Raw genomic sequence first — 27,054 nt, 5'->3', positions numbered from 1 at the left:
TACTTAGGATTTTATCCTATTAACATGTGTAAATATGAAACTAATACAGAAATAAAACATATTCATTCACCAATCCAATGGCAATTAAATTATTTAAATCTTAATTTAATAACTAACCCAATCTAATTTACTTCATTTTATACAGGCACGATCATCCTGGCATTATAATTAGATGATAAAAATAACAATTATAATAATAATATTAATATTAATAATGAAAGTCGATTCAGCTTACCCACAAGCCCTCATCGATTTTTCCAAGTTGGTTGATACGACTGAAATCTTCGAGCCTGCTGCGCAACTACTCATGTCTGATTGTTTACTAAACATGGCCGTTAACAAACTCACTTATGGTAGCTAGAGCTCAATAAGTCTAGACATTTTTAAACTTATACGTCTTAATTTGTAAAACAACCTCTTATGCAGGTCCTGCTGTATTTGCCTTGATTTCCTTCTCGCTGGTTTTGCTTTTATTTTCTTCTTTCCGTGTCTCATTAGCCGTCGAAGCTAGGTAGCAGGCTAACCTCTCCATAGGGAACAATGACAGCGACTTCTTCAGGTAGCAGCAGCTGCCTCGCCGCTAAAGGACTGGACATAAGTCTAGCTGCTCTGCAACGACAAGACCCGTACATCAATACTATTGTGGACGTTGCAAGCCAAGTAGCCCTCTATACCTACAACAACAGGGCAAACGAATGGGTAAGCCTGAACTTTAGGGAGGACACATGCTAACTTAGCTTAGCTTCGTCTCCTCCCCTGGTCGGCGCGCTTTGCCAGTGTCGCAGGTTTAACTTACACAAGTTATAGCAATGAGTTTTAAATAACAGCTGTGGTTCTGTAGGGTTTAAACGAGGTATTTATGTCTTATAAAATGGAAACGTCTAATTATTCATTTGTTTAATGTCATGTTGCACAAAACTGTATCGTATATGTTTGTCCTCTCGTCTTAAAACATAAGTTTCTCAGAAGGTTGTTATAAATGTTCACATGAAAGTGCAGTAACACAGATAGAAACAAATTAAGACGTGCTTTATGTTTCCTGCTGTCTCACTTTGGTTGAATGTTTTTCAGGAGAAGACAGAAGTGGAAGGCACCCTTTTCATTTACACAAGGTAATAAAGATACTGCTATAGTTTGTGATACAGAATGTGACATCCTTTTTTTTTTTTTTAAATTAATTTTGGGAAATATAAGCTGTGACCTCGAAGTCAGAATTGGTATTTACATTGTCTGTCATAGTTGGTAGCCTGCTTTTAGCCTAAGTTTATAATTATTATGGTAATACATCACTATAATAAACAGTAGCTCATGTGACTTTGTTTGTAGTTTAATGAAATAATCATGCAAAACTTCTATTCATGTTGTCCATGTTGTCTCCTCTGTATATTTCAGGCTAGCATCTCCTAGGCATGGCTTTACCATCATGAACAGGCTCAACATGGAGAACCTTACAGAGCCAATCACCAAAGACCTGGATTTCCAACTCCAGGACCCCTTCCTATTGTACCGCAATGCACGATGTAAGGAAAAAGACTTAGATGCATACACAGACACTTTCCTTATGTCTGCCTGAGGGTTTTTGTCTTGACACATTTACTTCTCAACATTAATACAGTATTACATATATATTACCTTATATCTATATACATATACATCAATACAGTATAGGCATCTATGGTCCAGTTTTATACTCCTTGCCATTTCTTTTAGTGTGATATGCAAATCACAATTTAATCCCCTTTACAAGCAGAGTCAGTCAGTGAGACAGACTTAGTGGAAGATGGAAAGACAGGAAAGAAGATAGGTTAAAATCAAAATGGATGACTGGATAGAGTAGCCAAAGTGTGCAGCATGCAAGTCATTTCAGAGGGAACCAGTAGTTCCATATAAGGAGTAAAGGTATTCTAGTAAATTCTATCAGCCAGACTTCCTTATAAACCTACATCTAGCTTCTGCACACATATACACACAAATGTGTTGCAGTGTGGCTGTGGGACAAGAGTCTGACAGCACTACAAAACCAGCCAACAGAGATTAGATAAACCACAACAGTCACAGATAATCTAAACACGTATACACACACACTCAGTCAGGAATAGCTGACACACACACACACACACACAGATCTCCCTCCCTCTCTGTCGTGGTCACACATTCTTCATCAGGCTCAGTGAGAGGCAGGTGGAATGCTGTGTTTAGACACCAGTGAATTCCTTACACCTGCTCTGATGCTCTTTCTCTAGTGCTTCATTAGTCTGAATGACACTTGTACAACATGACCATTATTAAACATCCTGAAGGTTCAGTGAAGTATTGACTATGGCATAAACATTCTTACACCTTTTTTACCAGGTATTCACATTAATAATGATCTCTCACAGTACTGGTGTCCAGATGTGGTCAGTGCATCAGTAATGGGAAATGAATTGTGAGTGAACAACCACTCACTTTTCCCGGGAAGGAAATAAATTTTAAAAGACGTAAAACCAGTAATTACAGCTGAGTTGATGACTAATGTCTCTGATAAAAATAAAACATTGGCTTGTATTATGCCAGCTAAAGAGTTGTTGGGTACATAATGGTCAGCGTCTCTAGCTGATTGCACTGAATGAGGACAGATAATCAAACACCCAAAAAAGGAGAGATCCAGTGTGGTTGCAATCAGGCAGATTTGTATCACTATAGCTGATGTGATTGTTGGACCTTAAAGTATTTTTTTTAGCATGCAGACATGTGACAACGTTGAGCCAGATATACCTAATAAATCACATATGCACATAATAGCACAGAAAAAGCATATCAGATGCTCTAAGTCATTAAAATGTCAAGGCTCCCAAGTACAGCAGGTATAAACTAATGTGTGCTTAGCATTTTAACACTGGGATTTCTCCAGAAAACTGAATGACCAGCCAATACATTAGCCCACAGGCTGTTGGTAATGCTGCCAGTCCCGCTGTGTTGTGACCTCTGTGTGGAGGGGTCATGGAATCTTATCATTAGACAAACATGTAACTCTCAGTGCTGCTGTAACTTCCTGGAATGGTATTTGGCACAAAGTGGTACTCCAGACTAAAAATAAACTGTACAGATATACCACAGAACAGGGCAAGATTGAGGGAAGAGAAATTTAGCTGGAGTGGAACCTCATTCCTAGAGTGTATTCTATTGCACAGGAAAAGAGAGGATGCTTTTTTCATTCCTACCTGTATGCACCTACAAGCCCACAGGTCACATAGACCTGATGTGGATACCTCTCTTACTCTTTTTAGTATGTCACTGATGTTCTGTTTATCAGGTAAATGGGTGGTCTTACCTCCGGGTCGGACAAATGTGTATCCCAGATCTTTCTCTGACACCAGCAAGCCTTTAAATCTGACCTCAGGTTCTTCCTCCAGTCTTTCATGTTTAGGTTTCCTCTGAAACAGGCCTCTCAGCATGGTTCCAGTGTTCTCTCACTAGTCTCACAGTTTTGAGCCTCTCGAAAATGTAAAGGTGCTTAGATTTTGCCTTTTAACTTCAGCTCCAATAATTCCTTATCAGGTGAAAGTTTCAGTAAAGGTGCTGAAATAGTTTTTTGAATGAGATTTTTCTTCTTCAGTAGTTCGTCAGGATGTTGTGATGGTGCGCTACTATCATAGCTAGTAGTCTGCGACGGCCTGTTAGTCAGATCAGATAGTGCACATACAGCTCCCACAGCAGTTACAGCAATGTCTCCTCAGAGTTGGGCTATAGCGGCAGAAGATTTCAGTCCGTGCATTTCAAACATACCTGCATAGTAGTGATATTTTAGATCAGTGCTTTGGTAAATGCTAATCTAAATATTTAGTCCTTTCCAATGATCCAAGGAATTCCATTCATTCAAACAAAGAAAATGATGCTTTAGCAATTATTCCAAGCATGTATACATGGTATTGGTTGAGTATTCCCAGCAGTGCAGTTTGGGTTATAGCCAAGCACAGTTACTGTATTGTCAAGTCTCCTGTAAACTTTGATGTTGATGTGTAAGTCAAAAAGTATGATAAATCAGATGTAGCTAAAACGGTCTTCCTCAATCAAGGGTTGGAGTGTTGCTTCTCAAACAAAAGCCCTGCTAAGATCAAAACTGTGTTTTGATGTATCTATGTCCCACTGGAGTCCAGTCAGAGAGTCCCTGTAGCTCTACAGCAAACAGCACACATGTGCCAGTGCTCGCTGCTTGACTATTTTGTCGCAGTGACAGAGGATTTGAAAAGACCACACTGCTTAAGTCCCCGATTTCTTATAGTCTTCAGCAGCGTGATTAGTGCCGAAGTTTCCAACCCTCCTCGTTCAGACTGTAAAAGGATGGTGTCATATTCAGCATGGACATTTCTCTGTTAGTGACCTCTCATTGTAGTAGTTTCAAACTTTCGTCTTCCTTGTGCTGAAGTTATATACCCATGTGATGTTTGCCGCAGATTTTGCAGTACAGTTAACTTTTTTAGGATCTCTTCTTGACCAATAAAATACAAATCGTCTCTATTTCTTCTTCACTGCTTCAGTCACTCTTGCTGTTGACCGGACAACTTATTTGTCTGCATAATAGCTGCTCTGAATGTTTAACCTTGTTAGTGCTACTTGCTGTAGTCCTCCTCCCCCTCTGCGATTCTCACTCTCTCTCTCCTCCTCTTTCTCTGGAAGTTTTCTTTCTTGTTGAGAGTGAGACTTTTGGCAGGATAGAATGTAAACGTGTGATAATCTGTTAGACACACCTCCTGAGTCTTTTTTGTGTCTTCATTTTCATCTTCGGTCTTTCTGCCTGCAAGGTGAGGAGGCATAACATACTTGTCGGTGACAGAGAGTCTTGTATCAAGGTTTCTTTTCCAGCTGTGTGGAAATCAGTTCAGTTCAGTTCCATCAGTTCACTTTTCATTGACTGGCAGCTAAAGAGCTCTGTGAACTAGATAGTTTGCTGTTGATGGACTTCTTGATAATCTCCAATGTAACACACTTCACTTCTTTCTATTTCATATCCATCTTTTCTCAATTTTCCAGCTCTCTTACTTTGACTCTATGCCTCAAACAGTCATCCCCAGTGAGCACTAAGTGGCTCTGGCTCCACTAGACACTCTCCCACTGCAGTTACTTATTTGGTACGGGCTGATTTTCCCAGGCTCAACTGAGCCCTCTGCTTGAATGTGGGTACGTATGTTTGTCTGCCTCTCCCTCTCTAACTGTTCCACTCATCCATACTGACCTCGGTGACTTGCCCTACCTCATTTGTACATGTGTATATTTTTGTGTTTTGTCTGTGGGCGTGTGTTTGTTTGATGGGACTACAGTGGTTATTCTCTCCGCCACATGGTGCTGTCTCTTGTCTCTCTCTCTCCTCTTTTCTGCCTCACTTTAAATCTTCTCTCCAGTTCATTAATAAGCGTTCATCTTTTCTTGTAACACTTTGCCTCTTTTCTTTTTTGCAATTGCTAGCATCTTTTCTTCAGGTGGTTTTTAGATGTTGTCCTGCTGTCTTAAGGAGAAAACAAAGTTATGTTTATCATAATAGGATATCAAAAGGAAGTATTGTTTTATTGTCATTTGCACTAGTTTTGAACAATTTTGGAAAATAAATAATGTTTAGATGAAAGAAATTTTAGGACAGGGTGATCTGTTTTTTTATTTAATTTTTTTTTTTTTTTTTTTTAAATTTCCTTCCTCTACATTTTGTTGCTGGGCGGTATAAAGCAGCCTGATTACTTACTGCTGTGTAATCCTGTGAGAAATGTGTGTTATTGTTGCCTTTTTCCTGCCTTGTTGACCATGTTTATACAGTTCAGGAGACTCCTGGGGACCATGTTTTATTGTATAATGGTACTGCTGGCTTCTGTTCCCATTGGACTGGATGGGAAATTGTAAACCCTGTGTTTAGACCCACCAGTGCTAATAATAAATGGTTTACATGACTGTTGAGCCTGCGCTGATGTCATAATGGCAGAATTGTCTTACAGCATGTCTCTGCATTCATTTGATTGTAAGGATATGGCAGGTCAGTAAATTAATTTTGTTGTCTGCTGGTACATCTAACTTGATTTTTAGCATTGACTGGGTCTTTACTGCAAATCATGACAATTTATTACATATTTATATAATTTTACATGCTCAAAATTTCTTGCTCTCTGTCCCTCTCTACTGTCCCTCTCCAGTGATTATCCATGGAATCTGGTTCTATGATAAAGAGGACTGTCAACGCATTGCACAAAGGATGAAGATGTGAGTGCTTATATACAATAAGCTAATATATATGCAACCCTGAAAAAATAAAGCATATCTTAGTTTTTAAAGTACAAACTAATCTGTGTATATAAATGTCTCTGAGTTTGATGCTTAGAGACAGCTTTAAAGGTTTCGACCAACAACTACCAGTGTTTTTAATTAAGTAAATATCAGTTTCTTTTACTTTGGCTAAACACATTATAGGTGTAATGATTAAGAAGTAGTCTTATTCTGAAATGTATTTTAGTTTGTCCTTGTCACTAGAGTTATCACAGATTTTTGAAGAAATTTGGATATTTGTGTGTGCAGTCTGACCCAGCAGGAGCAGGTCCTGGCTCAGTCTCAGGCTGGCTGGTTGTCCCCAGGACGAGGAGGAGTAGGAGGAGTAGGAGGAGTAGGAGGAGTAGGAGGAGTAGGAGGAGTAGGAGGAGTAGGAGGAGTAGGAGGAGTAGGAGGAAGTGGAACCGGAACCAGAACCGGAACTGGAAGTGGAATTGGAAGTGGAACCCGAAGTGGAGGTGGTGGAGTAGTAGTGGGAGGAGGTGAGAGTGAAGGCAAGGGAGTAGATATCATCCAGATGTTGACCAAAGCACGCACAGAGTATGACAAGGTAAGCAAAACAAGTTTGTTTGTACCTTTTATTTACACCTTTCAGTAACAAAGCAGTTCAAAGCATTTTACCTGAAACATAGAGACAGAAAGAATTAATAGAAGATTTAAAGAATAAAAAGACATATATCAATAGTACTTCAACAGAATCAAATAAAGATAAGAATAGCATTGGTTATAACATTAAAACTTAAATTTGTAGATGTCATAAAAGAATTTTGTGTTCGGAAAAAAATGACCCAGTATGTGCCGAACCATTTAAGATCTTTTTAACTAACATATAGTAGTACATAATTGTTTCTCTGCCTGTCTCTGATCTTGTATTGCCTTTTCTATCTCATTTCCATTATTTCACATTTCTTTGTTTTGTCCTCTCTCACTGTGTGGTTCAGGAGAAGTCTACTTCAGAGCCAAAGGAGATTGGTGGGAGCAGTGTTCTGTATGGAAACCCCAACCTGATTAAACCAATACCCGTTAAACCGAACACTCAGGTGAAACATCCAAATCCTATTGACATTCAGTTATGTATTAGTACATTGTTCTTCCTTCATGCGTTCATATTTTTGTGCAGCCTATCAAAAATAAAATTTGTAGTGTATAAGACAATTTTCTTCTCAAGCCAACTGCTTGTCTACTCTGTGTTTGTCTCCACTAGGACAGTGAAGGTGCTGAACCCAAGTCTCTGTCTCTGGCCACTCTCTTTGGTGCTCAACTTCAACATCACCACTCATCTAAACCTGACCCCATCTCTCCTGTGGCTGGGATCGGGTCATCAGCAGGAAAAGCTGCTCGCCCACCTGTAGCCCGCACACTGACCTATGATGATACAGTGAATTCTGGTGAAAGTGTGACATCCAAAGGAGGAAATGTCACCCTGGCCGGATGTTCAGATGCAGAAATCAGGGCTGGTGGACCTGGTGTCACAGGCTTGCTTCAGAGTCCTATCACTGCTCATCCACAGCAGAACCAGCAACATCACTGCCCAGCCATCCAGAAGCTCATGCAGGGACAGAGAGGGGTCAGTGGAGTGCTTCAAACTGTATCCGAGTCCCCTGAGAACAGGCTGTGTGATAATGGTATGCCACTGGAGCATCACCACCTTTACCATCACCATCAGCAGCAGCAGCAGCAGCAGCAGCAGCAGCAGCAGCAGCAGCAGCAGCAGCAGCAGCAGCAGCAGCAGCAGCAGCAGCAGCAGCAGCAGCAGCAGCAGCACCACCGCCACCACCACCATCATCATCATCACCATCAGCAACAACAGCAACAGCCTCAATCTGACCCAATCAAGAGACTTTTCCAAACACAGCCACCTCCTCTCACCTCTGCCCCTATCTCCTCTGCTGCTCCTCCTTGCTCTAACCCTCTTCATCTGCAGCCGGAACCCTGTCTCTCTTCCCAGCCCGTAAGTGTTGATTCTCTGTCATGTTCCCACCTTCAAGTACAACAAAGCCAGCAGCTGTTTTTCAACTTCTCTAAGACTCAACCAGAAGCCCAGCACAACAGCCAGTCTGCTTTGACTGCACAGGGATCAGGTGGGACATCCTTCACAAATACTCAGCCTTCACAAATTCACTGTCTATATGTATTTTGTTTCTCTATGAAAACTCTAAAATGCCTCCAAAATGCTTGGTCTGCCAGTGTTGAAATAACTGCATCAATTCACTCTCTCATTTTCTTCTGCCAGGTCTACCTTCCCACATGCCAGGTGTGGTGTCTCCTCATGAGCTCCTCCAAAAGCTCCAGCTGGTTCAGCAAGAGCAAAATCTGGCTTTGCATGACCCCCCTCAACTGTGTCCAGGACTGGCACCTCGATTTGTGGGGTCCACTCAAAATCAAAATGCAGGCTCACTTGTAGGACCAGTCCCAAACCAGACTCCAGGTGCTGCAGGTCAAAAGGCTGCACTGCAATTTCAGGTCAGTACAATTGTTGTTTGTGTTCTGTCATAAGTACACATTGAATGACAAATATATTGTCAGTAATAATTTTAATCATATCGGCAACAGTCTGCATGTCATTTGCAGTAATTACATACCATAAAAACTGCAAACAAACTAATAACAGTTCCTGTCTGAACAGGTCATCTCCCCCCAGCGAATACCAGCCACCGTGGCCCCTACCCTTCTCCTCTCTCCCAGTGTGTTCACTCACACAAAGTCTAGCAGTGGGTGGTCAGTTGTTGCCCAGGACAGCATCCCTGGCCCCTCAAACATGTCCAGACCCTTGCTGCAGGACAAGCTCAAAGTTTTGTCCAAAAGCCAGTTCCAAGCCACACTGCTACATTTGATCCAGGTAAGATGGCTATTGCTAGAATTATCTGACTTTGACGCATTGTATGTTATTGCTTACATTACATTCCACATTTGCATTGGTTTAGTTATTTTATAGGCTTTGAATTCAAGCTTGACAGCCTGAGAGAGGCAGATTATATGTGCAAATAACATGTGCATGCACATAAACAGGGAGTATAATGGTCCTTGCTTGTGCATTTCAGACTGACAACTCATTCCTGGACAACATCTATGAAGCTTACGTCAGCCGCTTTGCTAGCGACACCAGCAGCAGCGAGTATTAACACCCTTTACACCCTGTTCAGAGCACTGTATCTCCTCTCCAATATCTCTCTGTCCAGTCAACCCAACTATCTTCACTTTAAACCAGGTCTCTTTATTTGAAAATGTAAATACATCTGTTTCCATATCAGGAAACACAACTCTTCCACCTTGTGGTTCCTCTGAAAGAAGGGATTCTCTCATTTTTGGCACAAATGTGGCATTCAGTCTTGACTGCACCTGTAGTTGAAGAGAAATGTAGCTGATACTTTGATTCAGTCTCAGTGAAGAAAAAAATATGCTGCAACCTTACTGTTTTATCAAGAGTATTTAGGATTAGCCCTCTATTTTGTTTTCAACAAGTGTAGCAGAATTTTCTTGTTTTATTTTGTCTTGTAATCTAGTTTTTACTCCATCACAGGCATCTAACACCAGGCGGCCTTTTGGGCTTTAACAACCATGTCTAAGAAATGAAGAAATGGAAAAACATGTCATACATGTTAACAATTTTTTCTGTACATTTGAAAAAATATGTTTAAATGTTGATTTTGTTGATATCTGAATTTACAATGCTTTTCAGTTGTTATTAGTTATTTTTCTGAAGAAATTTTAGGCGTATTTTATTATCCAAATGCTTTTAAAATTATTGAAATGATACTTTGCCAATATTACATTTTAAAGTTTTCTTCAGTGATCACTGGCTGTGATTTCTGCATTGTTATCGTAGTTTACTGTGTAAAGCCAATGTTGTTGCCAAATAATTAGTTAGCCTGCCATTAGCCACATTCACATTTATTAAATATTTGAACATTTGTATCTCAGCTTTTCAGGACACATGAAGTATGTTTGCCCAGGTTCTTTCACAGCACTTTGTATCTTCACTAGTGTATCTTAGTCTTATTCCTCCTTTTGATGAATTCAAAGTATCATGGTAGCCATACAACTTGAAGAAACAAGGAAATTAGAGGCAATTGTCAACCTGCACTACCTCACAGAGAGCTTTTTCAGAGGTGTACCTGTGTTTTTACTTAGTAGCAGATTGTCAGTTATGTGATTGGACAAGTTAAAGGTTAGACATTCTAATCAGGATTTTGGTTTTAATTTATTACCATTCCCTATTTCCAATATCCCTAAATTATTTTGTCACTTTAGATGCAATGATTTAGCGTTTACAGTTCCTGAAGGTTCTCCCTGCCAAATAACCTGGCTTACTAGTTTAGCTATAATAAAATGAATAAGGTTATTGAGCAGATGCTTTATTATCGAAGGTAAGTCCTGTTAAATAAATGTTTGTTTGGATTAGAAGAATTGCAAAGCAATAAAAAATCAACAAAGAAGCTATATAAATCTTACAATAAGTTTACAAGCCTGTTCATATTCCTGGTGCAAGTATAATAGAAAATGGTACAACATGGGGTTTTCTAATACACTGTTACATTACATGTACTGTATAAAATGTCATCACATGGTTTCTCAGTCGATATGCCACTGAAGTTGCAGTCTGTACAGATGTCCAATTTTGTCAGGGCAATTTGTGGTCATAAACAACCAGTCTATACAGTAGGCATAAGAGGGTAAAAAAACAGCAGCAAAAAAAAAATAAAATCATATTTCAGAAAAAATATTTTTCCTATTTTATACTCAAAATGTGATGTTCCCATAGCACAAATAACCAGCGTGTTATGTTACAGCTAAAATATAATTACAACATAACAGTTTATTTGTAAGATGTCATTCACGATTTAAAAAAAAAAAAAAAAATTGAGACATGGGAATGTTAATGAAAAATTTTTTACACAAGATTTATTTTTTTGTCTGGAATGTTTTCTTCTTACAGAAACTGAAATATATTTTAATTGGATATTAAATATTCTCAAACGGTCTCATTGTTTACCGTCTTTTTCTTTTCAATATGACTGACTGATATGATTGTTCTTGTTTAAGCCGCTATCTCAAGGAACACTAATCACATTAACTTTACACTCATTAATGCTTTAATGCCACTTCATTGCCTCCTTTTGCCACAATCAATACTGTAACATAATGTCAACAGTGATTAATCAACCAGTTTTTACACACACAGCACTATTCAAAGACTTTCCCCAATTAAGTCCAATAACCTTTATACAACAGTAGTTTTTCTAGTATTAAATCAGACCATGTTTGTTCTGCTTAACTGAGCAGACAGTACACGCAGATAAGCAGAGCTGCTGACATCATGGCATTAATTTGACTGAACAGGGGAGTTCATGTTCTTCCATTTTAGCAGTTTTTGTGTAGCTTTTGACTAAACCGCATGATCCTCATCAAGCACATAAAGTAGCTATTAAATGAAACTATTTTTTTTCTTTTTCAGGTGTTTTCTTTTAAACCTCAGCTATAATGCTTACATGGATGAGAGGCACTTTCAAAGCATAAAAGTCATGACAACCTGATGTTTACAGTATACAGCATGTTTTTTGCCTAGAAATAATACTTGTGGGAAAAGGAATACTGTGACAGTCTTTCTCTGTGCATGTGTGTATTTTGCTTTCTGTGAATGACAGCTTCTTACATCAGTCCATTAGTACCAATTAGTGTTGTCATCAGGACTTTTAATAGCTCCGTAATAACAGTTGGGGACCGAAACACTGGTAGGATACACAGTGTGAAGTGATCAGAGTCCAATCTGTCTCCTGCCCCTTTTTTGTTGGGAAACTTGTGCTTCCTCTCCCTGTCTATCTTCCGTCCTGCTTCCTCTCCCCAGCCAACATAGTTGTCATACATTCTTATTTTGGGCATTTTTGTCCAAAGCAGCTTCAAGGAAGTTTAACGTCAAGTCACATATACAAAAAAAAAAAAAGGTTTATTACGTGTCATTCCTCTCATGGAATGACGGGCATTTTTTTCCTGTGAGAATAGGAGGTTCCAGACTGTTGCTTTAGCTGATAGAGCTAAAAGTAAGAGCTGACTATTAGCCCTGGCTCAGACTAATCAATGACCTCTGGTGTGTGATTCTGTGTGTGTTCATACCCAGAGGGGCGGGTTCTCCAGTTTGTGCAGAAAGCCCAGAACGCTTCTGTTGCCGCTGCATTCTGAGATGCAGGAATTGACTGGTTTCACTTTAACTTCAGCGAAGACTGAGCATCAAACTCCTCAACAGCTGATACATCAGAAGAAACAGTTTACTGAGTAATACTATCTTTGCATTTTTTAAATTTCTTTTAATCTTTGCTGTACACATGTGGTTCTTGATTCAAACTGAATCTTAAGAATCATTTCTCATGTCGTTATTTTCAGTCTCAATCGCTCAGAAGTGGAACAGCCCTGCGAAAAAAACATAACAAGTTGGGACCATAATTAAACTCTGCAGGGGCACAGGTGAGTGGCACTGTATGCTTACAGTTTTCCTTATGCTGCATTGGTGCTGAAGTTTTTAGTATAGTTGTAGTTTTTTTATGTTGATGATGTGTATGGGAAAGTGATAAAGCAAATTGTAAAACAGAAGAGTAAAAAAGAGAAAAAAGAAAAAGCCACTGACTAATTGGACACATGGCACTCCACTGAAAAACTAACTTACTAGATACTTCATTACACACTCACTATCGTCTTGGTTGTAATTATAGTGAAGGAGGAAGGGCTTGTCCTAATCATCTGTGATCTGGCTCAGAAATGTGTGTTTGTCACTGTCTGTCTCTTAACTGTTTATGTTATTATTCTAAACCCTTTGCACAGTCCCTGTAGTATTATTGCTGTGTGCCACATTGTTTTACTGCATTTTCATTTCCATAACAGCATAAGCAGATGTTTTAGAGTGTATGTGCATGAGCGTGCATGTGCATGCCGGTAATATCCAAAGGCACGTTGGTTTATCGTAGCTGTGCGGCTCCCTCACACTGTATGGCTGTGTGCATCCAGTGTGTGTTTGTGTGTATGTCCGACTGTGTGTCCCTGGTATTTAGCTAAATGCAGCTTAATGGTCCCAGCAGCAGAAAGCCCATTTGAACTTGAGACGTCACTTCACCATCATAGCTCTTGTATAGTTGCAAAATTTAATTTAGGTTATGTATTGTGCAGATTTAGACTAGGCCATAAACAAGATTATTTATTTAAAACTTCATGTAAAATTGTCTGTAGTCTGGTTGGATGGATGGATAAACTAGTGAGACAATTTTACAACAACTCTAAAACATAGATGACCATAAGCTCCTTATCAGAATTGTATGGATATCTTTAAAAAGTTAGATCAATAATCATCAGAAAGGTCAATTCTGTATGTGCACAGTGAAATCCCATAACACGTGTTTCATCAACAGTGGATTCATATTTACTTGTAAATCTTAAAACTGAGTCATTTACACATACTTTGTAATAGGTTGTGTGTGTGTGTGTGTGTGTGTGTGTGTGTGTGTGTGTGTGTGTGGCAATGAGAGTCCACTAGGTGTCTCAGTGTGTTTATACTATAAGATTGTGCCAGTCATTTGTTCATTCCTCCACAAATTATGACTCCATGCATTTGTTCCCATATCCTTTTCCTTTTTCCTGTTCTCTCTTTTATTCTCCCTCCCTCACTCATGAAAGGTTACTTCAGTTCATTCTTACTAGTGATACTTTCATACTTCACACTTCCATTTTCTTCAAGTTCAAGTTCAAGCAGACACATTTTAAGCAGAAGAGCACAGATGAGGTGAGAAACAGCCCAATGAAAAAGGGACCAAAAGAGTGAGAGAAAAGGAGGATGAGGAAGACAGCAGGTTAAAGAACATTAGAGAAAGATAAGGACAGGACAGATAGATACTGATTTTGTTAATGTGCATGTCTGTGAGATAGAGAGAGAGAAAGTGAAAAGGATGGGGAGAGAAAAGGAGAGATGGAGGGAGGAGGGGTTTAATCCTGCCTGGATTATGGTATAAACTGGTCCCGGAGAGCAGGATACGCTGGAGAGAGAGGAAGTCCCACTATCCCTCCATCTATCACTCCATCCGTCTTACTCTCCACCCATTTGCGTATTTGTGTCCCAGTGCTGGAGAATTTTGGATCCATGAGGATGTTAGGTCAGCAGAAGAGACGGCGGAATTCCTTTTAGGAATATGTTAGTGTGTTAGTCCTGGCTTGGAAATACCACAATGCATGAGGACTGAACTGGTGAAGACAGAAGTTTTCCAGGACATTCCAAGTCTTTCATCACTCTTCTTTTTTCCTGGCAGTCTGTAGATCCAGGAGAGGGAGCACGGAGGAGAGAAGTGGATCATGGGAGGAGCAGAAATAGGATTAAAAGGTGTAGAGGTGGAGGTGTAAGAATATGGCGAGACTCCACCGTGACTCCTGGTGTGCAGCAGTGAACTTTGACACCGGAGACAGTCGCTTTCTAGACTCTCTTGTATGCCCAGATAATCAGCTAAGTTGACATCAAATCACCAGTAAGAAACATTTTAGCATTTGAGCATTCTTCCCAAACCTACATGTCTCAAGGGAATGTTTTTAAAGCTTTGACTACATGACATAGTGAGTAATATTCTGATTGGAATAACTTGGACTATTTTAATCCTCCTACAATGCACCTTTAGGCTCCATCTTGTGTTTCTTTTAAATTAGCGTCCTGTGTTGCTGGACAGCCCATGGGATTGTTTCAGTCTTTGGTCTGATTCTTGGAAGCCAAATGCCATGAAATCTTAATTCTGTGATTTATTTTAGGATGACTCTTGTTTATCGGATGTCACACTTGACATCCGACTTGACTTGAGCTTTCTTTACCTGCTGTCATGGATCCTTCCTCTGCTCAGTGGCAAAGTCTGCCTCTTTTCAAGTCTCTGGACACTGAGATTTGAGCTATACACCAATGTCTTTCTCGAAACTGGATTGGACCTTACTTTTTTGTAACAATTACTTTATCAGGCAAGTTGGCAAAACATGCAAGTTTTGGATTTTCTCTTGTGTTAGTATTCCCTTTTGGAAAACTTCATATGAGTTGGTGTTATTGTGATGCAAATATAATCCAGCTATAATCAATGTTTTTATAATGACATATTTGTTGCATAAGTGAAAGGTAGTAGTGATGAACCCACAGAGAATTATCATCAGATCCCCTCAGCTCCGAGCTTCATAGTGTCTTTTAACTTAATGTATGCGTTTTACAGTTTGTTTGCAGAGACACCAGCTGCTCCACTGCACCTCGAACTCTGTCTTCTCTGTGTGACCTGAGCACTTCTAATGCCCTTTGCGCTGTCCTAATTTCATCTGTTTCTCTTGGAGCCAGCATGCAACAAACACTGGACTGATGCAGATCGCAGCAGCTGCAGGGATGAACCGCTGGGGTCTGGGTAATGCCGGGAATGCTAGTAAATTAGACAGAAGTGGACCACACAGAGGGAGGCTGATGATGCTGATGTGGATTATCCTCTTCAGTTCGCTGTGCCTGACGGTCAATGGCCAGATGAAGATACCACCAGAAACGTGAGTACAGTTGCACTGGAAAACCCTCACGCTGACTTTTTAAGCCCTGGGACTGAACCAGAGGGAGGAACTGTTTTAGTTGGCTCAAGTTTGGTTGACAGTTTAAAGATCAATATAAGTCTACACAGAATATTATGTGTATTTGGTTGGATCTATGTTTTATTAGAGATGTGTATTTTCAGGTGTTGAAATATTACATTGGATTTTTTTTTTTTAAATTTGTAAATGTTTTTTAGCTCATAAGTCATTCCCAGACTCATAACTTGACCAACTTGACATGCCCACCCTTTTCACATATATTTAGCTTACCAAAGCTTAGGAAAAGATAACACATACAATTTACACATCACCAACTATACCAGATAATTTCCACATGGACACCCTCGCAGGTTTATATATAGCATCATGCTTTTTCAGCCACATGTCAGATGGGTGAGTGTTCTTTCTATTTTGGCTGGTTACTCTGCATAGACAAATATGGGACATATGGGCACCTGTGGTATATAGTAAACTGCCAATGTTTACCAGCGTTTCAATTTTAAAAACCACGTTTGTACATCACGTCTTAAACTGCCTTTTACTCTAAAAATACTCATACCTAATGTGTTTTATTTGCTACCAGCACTGACTTTGCTAGATAAGTAGTCCGTTTTTCTCAGCTGGATATTTCTTGTGAGAATGAAATGCTGTGGTGTGCAGCGTTCTTTTCCCTGCACAGTTTTCAAACCTCCTGCTGACTAAAAACACTAACAGATCGATACAGTGCTGTCAGTCCACAATAGCCTATTAACTCTGCGTATGTGTGTGTGGGGGTGTGTATGTGTGTGTATGACTTAAAGCAAAACAGAAAAAGAGAAGAGAACGTCAGAGAAACACAAACTAATACACAGATTTTTATACACTTCCACCATCTGGATGCTTTTAATATTTGCTGGTAATATTTGTTTTTGCATGTGTGTGTCAGCAATCATACATAATTTGAGTCAAGTAGATTTAGCCACTGAAACCATAAGACAACAGCTTTAAGAAACACTTGTGAAACAGAGTGTCTGTGAGTTTTGGACTCATACGGCTCAGAGTATGTGCTGTCACTAGGCAGGCTGGTGGGACTGATGGAGATTAAAGCTCCAGGGAGAGCAGGGTTCAGCAGACCATCACAGGTCACTGAGCCCAAAGTGCTTCACTCTGCTTGGTGAAGATTTGGCAGTAGGGCCCCTCTGGCTCTGGAAGTTAGCTGGGCCATGACTGGAACATATTAAGACAAGAAGGTCAAATCTTTTGCTTCTAAGGCAATATTGTTCTGTTGCCATTAGGAAAACATAACAGACATATACAACATTACAGCAGCACCGACACATTTGAGCAACAACTAAAAGAAAAAAATTAGTGGAGAGAAATGTGCACAGACAAGCAAGGATTCTTGTGTCTGATACTAGTATATGTATATATAGTATAAGTATATGTCTGATTCTAAAATCATCTTACCAAGTAATGTTTCAACATTTATAGTTAGAATGAGCTCTTTTTTTCTTTCAAGACATGAGTAAAGAATATTTGAAGTTCTTCATTAGTATTTCTACATTATCAATCCTTACATTTTACAATTCATCCATCCATCCTTACATCTTCTATACCTGTTTATTCCTTAACCAGGGTCACTGATCTGCTGGAGCCTATCCCAGCTCTCTTTGGGTGAAAGTCAGGGGTACACCCTGGACAGGTCACCAGTCCATGAGGGCCACATAGAGACAAACAACCTCACACACTCACACTCACTCCTATGGGCAATTTAGAGTCACCAATCAACCTGACATACATGTTTTTGGACTGTGGGAGGAAACTGGAGTACCTGGAGAAAACCCACACAAGCACAGGGAGAACATGCAAACTCCACACAGAAAGGCCCCTGATGGGATTTTATAATCAACACACTTATATTTCACAATGAATACATCAACAAATAAACAAATCATCGTCCAGTTTTCGGCTCTGAAGCAGGCAGGCTAGCCCTTACAGCCCCGCCTGCTACTCAAGCAGTAAGCTGACTGACTCCCCATTGGCTGAGCCATCTGTCACATCCTGTCTACTCTCTAACCTCTATTGCTGTACCTCGGCCACATTCACATGGAGGATTTGTGGAATTACTGCATGTTTTTGAGCACAGAGTGACTCCCTTGCCCTGGCAGACTGTCACCTTCACTGTAAATCTGGTGTAATCGGTTATTGGTTAATGCTGCATAACCCTTAAACATGATTTCCTCCATGGTGTCATGGTCACCCAGTCTTGTAATCTTGTTTTTTTGTTTAAGCAAAATACAAGTGGTGATACAAAAGCCATGTCTTTTTTTCATTAGCTGTTTAGTATTTCTCAAAGCACTGTGTTGCAGTCAGGGGAGGTTCAGTATTTGCTATGTCAGGTAGTGACATACATATCTGTGCCATTTTCTTATACTATAAATCACAAATAACAGTTTAATAATGCTGAGAAATAATTTACTAATGACATTTGGGTTGCCAGGTAATGGTCACAACTTACCCTTTATGAAGTGTGGCTAATTTTTAATTTAGTGCAGCATTTCATACGTATTGTTAACAGCTTTTAGTTTCTGTCACTGATCATGTTTCCTCTGTGTCCAGGGTGCAGCAGTGGGCTGTGTCCTTTGGCAAAGAGATAACCGCCCTGTCCGCCAAATACTCTGGAGCTAGACTTCTACAGAAGGTACGAGACCACACACAGTCATATGTTCACACGTTAACATTACCCATATGTTTGCAGACACACACACACACACACACACACTAACACACACATACATAATGTTTACTTTTCCTGGAGAAGATACAAGGAAATCATATTATTTTTATAAGGGGAAGCTCCATGAGAAAGTCTTTTAGTTATTCAGATGCGCGGTGTTCCTCTGCATGTCACCCTGTAGAATAACCCAGCAGGCCCGTTCACCATCTGTTACACACACACTTACAAATTAACTGTTCATTTTCATATATCTGTCTTTGCTGTACCACACAATTTAAGCACAAGGCAGCAGTAAAAGTGATGGTACTGTAGTAGTACTTTCCGTCATCATAGAAGTTTTAGTTGTAGTAACAGTAGTAGTAATAAGCGTTTTTTGTAAAATGTAGCCAGAATTCTCCTAGCTGCAGACTTTATCATTAAACCAGTGGAGTGTAACAAGGACCCTGTACATTTGTTTAATTTTGGGAACAAGAAGCCATTAATCATGCAGCTCTGTCTAATCAATGCCTCGTTATCTGCAGAACTTTTAGTGACTTTGTCTCCTTGCCTGTGTAGACTGGGTGGGATATTGAGTGTTTTTTAAGATCATAAAAAATGTTGGAGCTGTTCTTTTGCTGCATGTGGTCTAAATTTCTAGTTATTTGCAGTTGGCACTAAGATATCACTTTATCATCTTTTCTCTCATTTTATATCTGTTTGTATCTCTTGTTGGTCTAATTTAATCTGGCTTGCTTTTCCGTGTAAAGGAAATTGAACATCATAATCAAACATATAAACTGCCCTAGGTTACTTTGAATGACAAATTGGATATTTAGCTCTTCTTCGTGGTTTGGTCAACAGGGTACCAACACTTGTAATTTACTTGTGAAAGTGCAACTCTGGGAATTCTTTACTAAAGTAAAATAAGGTACTGCTAATAAATATGTGTTTCTCTTTTGAAGAAATACAAGGATATTGAGGGTGTGGTGAAGATAGAGGAGGTGGATGGAGAAGAGCTGGTCAAAAAGTTTGCGGAGGAGATGGAGCAGATGCTTGGCAGGAAGATGAAGTCTGTGAAGGTAGCAATACAATCAGTAAAAGCAAACATACACACTTGGTGGAAACCAAATTTGCGAACCAAAAAAATCACTACAGTCTGAATCACAACATCAGTGTAATGTTGGATTTAATAGAGCAGAGCATATCCTTAACCAGCTGTATTTTCTCACAGAGGTTAGCAGAAGCAGCAGAGGATGCTGATTTTTACCACGAGTACAATGAAACACTGGAGGTGAGTGATAGTATGTTTTATTTCTGTGCACAGTTTTTGCCGCCTGAACTTAACTCTAGTATACTTGTACGCTAACATTAAAACTAAACACTGAATTAATAGAATAAAGTGAGGTTTTTACAGATCAACTTTAGAGAAAAATACAGCTGTAAAACATAAAATCCGCATATTTAAACATGCATCCAATAGTTCATCATCACAAAATCTATGTAAAGTCACTACACTACACTTATTTTTTGATCTAGTTTGACTATTATAACTCCATGCTGATCAACACGGTGGATGAGGATGGGAACCAATTGCCTCTGGGAGGAGAATTCCCTCTGGAGAAAAATGAACACTTCAATAAGCTGCCAGTCAACACACAACAAAGTAACATACAGGTCCCCACTAATGTCTATAACAAAGGTAAAGCACAAGCCTGCATTCTCCTGCATGTACTGTATAATATATCTGATAGTGAGTAGAAAATCAATTTCATTTTTATCCACGCTTCCTGTAGATCCAGATATTCTGAATGGAGTCTATATGTCAGAGACTCTGAATGATGTCTTCATCGAAAACTTCCAGAAAGATTCATCTCTCACCTGGCAGTACTTTGGCAGTGCCACTGGTTTCTTCAGGCTGTACCCAGGTACATACACATTGTGCTCTCTTACATTTAGGGCATCATGCACAAAATTTCAGTTCCGTTCAGTTCTCTATTTGTCCTTTCTCCAGTGTTGGAACAGTGTTTAGACTGCACAAGCAGAGCTTCAGTTGAAACGTTCAGCTACACAAGTCATGCACTGTACTTACACAGCAACTGACAAAGCAGGATACTTACAGTCAAACAGGATGACTCAGTCTACAGCTACTACAGTATATGGCTGTTGATGAGCTCTGTCTGTGTGTGAGAGAGAGAGGGGTAATTAGCAGAGGATTTGTGACACAGTTTGTTTTGCTCATTCATTATGCCATCCATGCACCCATCCAGCCAGCCAAGCGGTTTGCCATCTAATCGTCAGATTTTGTATGTCTCTCTGAATCTTTTCAGGGATTCAGTGGATTCCAGATGAGAATGGGGTGGTCACCTACGATTGTAGGACAAGAAATTGGTAAGTCCATATTCCTCCCTACCTCACTGATTCCTCATGAACAGTTGTCGCTCTGTAAGATAGTGCTTCTCAGAACACCATGCTACTGAGTGATGGATGGCAGAAGAACCATGCACTTATCAGTGACTATCTGGCAAATTAAACATGTTGAATCAGCAGTAGATTCCTACCAGATAATGACAATAGCTTGACAGTCTTCACAGACTGTCAAGCTATTGTCATTATCTGGTAAATCTCTCAGATCAGGAATTTTACACTTGATTTTTCGCCTCTTACTGCAACTTTTAATAGCATTTGTGAGGTGATGCATGTTCTAAGCAGAGCATGTCATCAATTAAATAGTGCTGGTTTTTACACCTGTGCTTTTCTGTGCCATGTCAAAATGTCTTCTGTGTTAAAGGACTAGCGAGTAAAATAAGTGCTGGATTACTGGTTGGTAACAGTAAATGAAGTTCCAGGAACTCTAAAGATATCTGTAGCTTGGAAAGTGTAAATCAAACAGAGTGTTGACCTGGAAAGTTACAGACCACAGCTGCTGTGGGGGAAATCTCATTGATGCTAATGAGCTTGGAAAATCAGGGGATGATAATAAAGAGATAAAGGGCAGGATGGATGGAAGAACAGAGGAACAAATAAAAGGATAAGACGAGCTCTGTTTGTCCTCTGTCTGCTAGACTAGAAGTAAATAAAATGCAATTTCCGTTCATGTCTGTGTTATCTGATTAACATTATGTTAAAAATAGTCTTCACTGCTCCCAGCGTCATCCGTATGTCTCTCTCTCTTTCTAGGTATATCCAAGCAGCCACATCACCTAAAGATGTGGTGATTGTAGTGGATGTCAGCGGCAGTATGAAAGGCCTCAGACTGACCATAGCCAAGCACACCATCAATACAATCCTGGACACACTGGGAGAAAATGACTTTGTTAACATCATAGCTGTAAGTAACACATGTAGTACACATGTAAGCAGTTTAAGTCCTGGTAAGCGTGATATAGTGATTAGCACCACAACACACGCACAAATGCATGCTTAGGTTAACCCAGACACAGTATTGGGTCTGGGCTAAATGCAAGGAAAAGGGCGACAATATGCAAATAGGCACAAATACAGACATCAAATGTTCATTTCACACCAGGCATTCATTTTCCAAAACATCAACGCTTCAAAGTTTATTTTGTTTTTACTTTTTTCAGGATTTTGGCTGTGTGTACCCCTACAACTACAAAGTAGTAACAGTAATAAGCATGGTTTATCCTGGTATTACTGTGTGTGTAATCATACGCTGTCTGCAAATCCGCTGCCCTTAAGCTGTTTTTACACAGAATTTAAAGCTACACTCCTTTTGATGGTGTGACCTTGCAGCAAAAGCAAAATCACTACTTGACTTTTATTTTCAAGTGGGATATGCAAAAGGAAAAAGGGCTTAAATCCCACTTTCTTTATAAGGAATAACATAATGTAATTTGGTTTGGAACTTGACTTGTTTTGAACTTTAATTAAAGATCAATGGACTACACAATATAAATAAACAAAATAATATGTGATATGTTTCATATTTTCACATTAGTATTTAATATTTTCCAGGTTATAAATCAGATGTTGGCTGGAGTGAAATTAAAATATAAATAATATTTAGGGTGATTCAAACTTTTAGAGGGTGGTGAAATTTCTATTACTCTTAATTGCCACCTATCATGAATGTTAATCTTGACTGTTAATCCTCCTGTTGGTCAGAAATAATGAGTCATATATCTGGTTTCTGTCTCCAGTACAGTGACTATGTTCGCTATGTGGAGCCTTGCTTCAGGGGTACACTAGTACAAGCTGATCTGGATAACAGAGAGGTAACTCATAACACATACACATCAAAGGCAAACACACACACACACACACACACACACACACAGGCTCACAGCTAATTAATTCACTTAACCTCTGATAACCTATTAATCATAAACTGTCAGCTTGCTAATCCTCTAAAGACAAAGATTACGCTGTCATTACATCACAGTTAAAATATCACAGTCAATGTGTGTTATCAGGGTTTCAGTCTGTTTGTTACAGGATTCATTGATGAAACCCCGAGAACCAGTTCAAGTTCATATACTTCCATCCTCTTTGTCTTTAAGACTACCTACAAAAAATTTTGTTGATATTTTCTTTTTTTATGATTTCCTTCCATACTTTTCTTATCCTTTGTCTTCATTCTTTATCTCCTCCATTTCCCTCACAAGATCATGACATTAGTTTCTCTTCTCTCTGCATTTACAATGCCATTTATATTTCATTGTCTCTTTGCTTTTATTTCTTTTTAGCGTCCCTCCTCCCTTTTTGTATATCTCAACACCTGTTCTGTGTGTGTGTGTGTGTGTGTGTGTGTGTGTGTGTGTGTGTGTGTGTGTGTGTGTGTGTGTGTGTGTCTGTGTGCGCATGTTATGTTGGATTATTGCCCTACTTTCACTCCACATCACATCATTACAGATCAAGTGAGGTAGCTGGGCGCTGACAATTTTAAGTAGGTCACATGACCCCTTACCAAGGGATTTGATTGGTTAAATGCCTAGAGTGCAGGCTGTACCAGAATGGGCTTACAGATGTTGGCTGACATACTTACACATAAACTCATGTAATACACACATACACACATATTTACAGGAAGCAATCTTCAGTTCTGTGGCTGTTACATATGAGTTTCCAAAAAATGTTGTACCATGTTTACTCGCACTGTAAGTCAGAGTGGGTTGGTCAAACTGTAAAAGAGACAAACACTGTGTGTATTTTTCGATGATTTTAAATTTGGGTAAATATTTATTAGGTGACTCATTGACTCTGCGCACAAAACATAAAATGCCCAAACAGGGTATGAGGGTCATGGCTGAACTATAAATAAAATACTTAAGGATCTCATGTCTTAGTTATTTCATGGATATTACCTTTCAAACTATAAACATAAAAGAAACTGCTGTTATTTTTCATTTAAATTGTAGTTTAGTTGCTGTTTTGCACATTTGCAAATTGAAAAGTTAGACATGTCTTCTTTCTGTTACTTTGGAGTATCATTTATAGCACACATGACTAGGTCTGTGTGTAGTGTACAAAGTGCTGGAACCCACAACACTGTGGCCATTCATCATCGTGTGTGTCAGTGTGCACGAGTTGATTAATCCTGATTACCTCCTGTTGTTGTAGTGACTTTGCTGTAATTGGTCAGTGTGCCAGGGAGCCATGGATAATCCCTCCTCTACAGTCTTTCACTCCCTCCCTCATGTGTTTTCTCTCCCTCTTTCTCTGTGGTGACCAGTTCATCCATGTTTACCAAAAGGGTAAGAACCATGGCTTAGTGACAATGTCTGTTTCTTTGTTGTGTGTCTCTTTTCAGCATTTCAAGCTTTTGATTGAAGGGCTTCATGTCAAAGGAGAGGGCAAAGTGAAAAATGCAATGAAAGAATCTTTCAAAATCCTCAATGAGGTTTGTACATGTTTGCAGCAACCACAAAAATTGCTAGATCTTGACAATATGCACCATTTTGAGAAACAAGACAGTAAAATGAATTCAGTCAATCCAATGTAAAGCCACAATTCACAGGACTGCATCATTTGATTTTTTTTACTACAAAATCTAAGCTTGAGTAAACTATATGTATGTGTGTGCTTAGGCTGCAGCACTGGGCCAGGGCAGCCTATGTAACCAGGCAATTATGCTGATAACAGACGGAGCAATGGAGGACTTCCAGGACGTTTTTGAAGAGTTTAACTGGCCAGAACGACGGGTATATACAAAATATACATACAAGCAAGGACAAATATATCAAAATGAGCACATCCACATATACATTTAGCTCTTTGGCATTTCAAATGGGTGGGATTGATCACATCTTGCTGTACTTAATTATCACTTCAGGTTCGAGTGTTCACCTATTTAATTGGGCGAGAGATGACATTCGCTGAAAATGTTAAATGGATTGCCTGCAACAACAAAGGTAAAACGTTTTATTTTTGGTTGCTTTCTTTGTGTGTGTCAAATACTATTATTGAAACTATCATAGTCTAGATGGGACAGATGAGTCCTTCAGATGTGAAAACATCTGCAACTGTGACTCACTAAGTTCTACTCAGACTGACCTTAGCAAGAGTGGAGATCTGTTAGCCCTCTGTGGTCTCAGGTGGAACTGTATGGAACTGCGTATCAGGTGCTGCCCTCTTGTGAATTACATGGGGTCACGCAGTAGCTCAGACCTGAAAATAATCACTTTATCCTGCCTGAGCACATCAACAATTCCTGACTAAATACCTGATTATCAGCACAGATACGCTGTAAACACATCACTAGTCAAAAACATATCATATCCATGTTTGAGTATGTAATGGGTAACAGGTGCACTCCCTTCTGTTGTGAACACTGACAGTTGATACTGCCAACAACAAAATATCTGTTATAAACAGGCAAACATGCTTATTGTTACACTCATGGAAAAACCTTCAATATTCAGTTTTACTTGTTTAAGCAGGTCTGCTAAATAATAATATGAGCACTCTTGATGAGATGTTACAAAGGTAAAAAAAAAAAAAAGGTTTGCAAAGATGCACATGTTCTTATCTGGCAGTTCTTCAGTAGCCTGTTGTTACTGAGCAGCTTCTCTGCAGGTATCCCATTGACGTCACTGTCTCCCACTTGTAGAGATGCCATAAACCTTAGACTAAGCCAAGCTTTAAAGAACAACGACAGCACATTTGAATCAGTAGAAGACTCAAGCTGTTTTTTTTTTTTTTTTTTTTCATTAAAAACCAGCACAGTTCTTTTTAGGACCATTTTCTGATGGCTGATAAATTAGTTTATTGCTCTTAAAATAATACCCAAAATCTGAGGGAAGAAATATAAAAATAATATGGTGATAATTTCTGGGTTCTAGGTTTTTCCATCTGTTAAATTTATAATATATGATATGTGTATATATGTTTGTTTGTCCTCTAGGTTATTACACACACATCTCCACACTGGCTGATGTCCAGGAAAATGTTATGGAGTACCTCCATGTTCTCAGCCGGCCTATGGTTATTAACCATGATCACGACATCATATGGACTGAGGCCTACATGGACAGTGTGGTCAGTCTGCTTCCATCATTATTATTCTGCTTGGTGGGGAATTCACACTGTATTATATGATGTACTGTCTCATGTAGGACACCTGTGCTGTCCTCTCCCAATGGTGCTGAAACATTCAAAAGCCCCCCAACCAATTCATGCAAGACAACAATGACATCTCCTAGTAACATCCTAGCAACCACACAGAAATCCATAGAAACCATGTAGCCAACCACAAAGTACTGAAAAAGAGATGTTAATCTCAATGAGCTTCACCTGCTTAGAGGATTAATAAAAATACAGCTCAACACCATTAGCAAAACTATAGAAGCCATATGCCAGCGACCATGACCAGCAATGCTCTAGTAAATATACCCTGCTCAGGCAGAAAACATTTATGTCTTCGTTTGTACCATATGTGCCATTTGAGTTGAATTTCATGCTTCTTGTTGTCTGTCCATCTTTCCATCTTCATTTTCAGTTCCCAAGCACAGAAGAGGTAACTTTAATGATACTTGAGCTTTAGTTATCGTTAGCTCTAGCTTAACTTCCACTCCTTTGTAAAACCTTTCTAAGGTAACGCTAACGGCAATGTTAGCGATTTAATATTAGTGACTTTAGTACCTGTAATGTCTTGTTTTGCCTTTTATTTAATGCTACTGTCAACAGTTTACATGTTTAACATAAGAGTCTCCACAAGCTCCTCGTTAAATTAGCTAGCTAGTTAATCTTTAACCTTTTGCTACAGATGCTAACGTTAGCTTAACCGTCAGCTAATTTTTCCATCACCAGTTAGCCTAGCTCTAGTAAGCTAGCTTAGCTTAAAACCTGAATGTTACCATGCTGCTTTGACGTTGCTACTTAGTTTTCAATTTTATTACTTTAATGTCAACTAATTTCACAAGAGGATTTTTAAAATTTTAATTTTAAAGGTGTTAGCTTGACGCAGTCCATTATTCCTTAGTTTAACTTCCATCCTCTTTCAGCTTTCATCTCTATTTCACTCCCTTTTCCACCGTCTGAAA

At 39.3% G+C, this 27,054-nt stretch overlaps 2 protein-coding genes across 5 annotated transcripts in view; both read left to right on the top strand.

Moving 5' to 3' along the window:
- The first annotated feature begins 310 nt into the window (after positions 1–310).
- On the top strand, positions 311–11,270 carry dcp1b (decapping mRNA 1B). 4 transcript variants are annotated; one of them, XM_026326409.1, is made up of 11 exons: positions 311–699; positions 1,072–1,112; positions 1,393–1,520; positions 6,159–6,225; positions 6,538–6,838; positions 7,230–7,328; positions 7,493–7,999; positions 8,033–8,369; positions 8,522–8,751; positions 8,915–9,127; positions 9,330–11,270. In XM_026326409.1, exons 1-11 carry the CDS (start codon positions 541–543, stop codon positions 9,408–9,410), a joined length of 2,163 nt encoding a protein of 720 aa, XP_026182194.1. In that variant the 5' UTR covers positions 311–540; the 3' UTR covers positions 9,411–11,270. The 4 variants fall into 4 exon arrangements, with proteins under 4 accessions (XP_026182194.1, XP_026182193.1, XP_026182195.1 ...); XM_026326408.1 differs by having other exon boundaries at positions 7,493–8,002; XM_026326410.1 differs by having other exon boundaries at positions 7,493–8,239; positions 8,315–8,369.
- Positions 11,271–15,731: 4,461 nt separating this feature from the next.
- cacna2d4a (calcium channel, voltage-dependent, alpha 2/delta subunit 4a) overlaps positions 15,732–27,054 on the top strand; it is a 66,924-nt gene continuing 55,601 nt past the window's right edge. The window contains exons 1-13 of the mRNA XM_026326406.1: positions 15,732–15,819; positions 18,457–18,538; positions 19,516–19,632; positions 19,785–19,844; positions 20,090–20,252; positions 20,347–20,478; positions 20,881–20,941; positions 21,731–21,881; positions 22,714–22,788; positions 24,324–24,413; positions 24,601–24,714; positions 24,846–24,924; positions 25,917–26,050. Coding sequence (XP_026182191.1) covers positions 15,743–15,819; positions 18,457–18,538; positions 19,516–19,632; positions 19,785–19,844; positions 20,090–20,252; positions 20,347–20,478; positions 20,881–20,941; positions 21,731–21,881; positions 22,714–22,788; positions 24,324–24,413; positions 24,601–24,714; positions 24,846–24,924; positions 25,917–26,050 — 1,335 coding nt within the window. The 5' untranslated portion in view covers positions 15,732–15,742. The remainder of the gene's footprint in view (positions 15,820–18,456; positions 18,539–19,515; positions 19,633–19,784; positions 19,845–20,089; positions 20,253–20,346; positions 20,479–20,880; positions 20,942–21,730; positions 21,882–22,713; positions 22,789–24,323; positions 24,414–24,600; positions 24,715–24,845; positions 24,925–25,916; positions 26,051–27,054) is intronic.

The sequence above is a fragment of the Mastacembelus armatus genome, chromosome 23 (genome assembly GCF_900324485.2).
Source record: "Mastacembelus armatus chromosome 23, fMasArm1.2, whole genome shotgun sequence".
NCBI classification, from domain to species: Eukaryota; Metazoa; Chordata; class Actinopteri; order Synbranchiformes; family Mastacembelidae; genus Mastacembelus; species Mastacembelus armatus.
The sequence above is the reverse complement of the archived record's forward strand: the minus strand, read 5'-3'. Positions and strand labels throughout refer to the sequence as shown.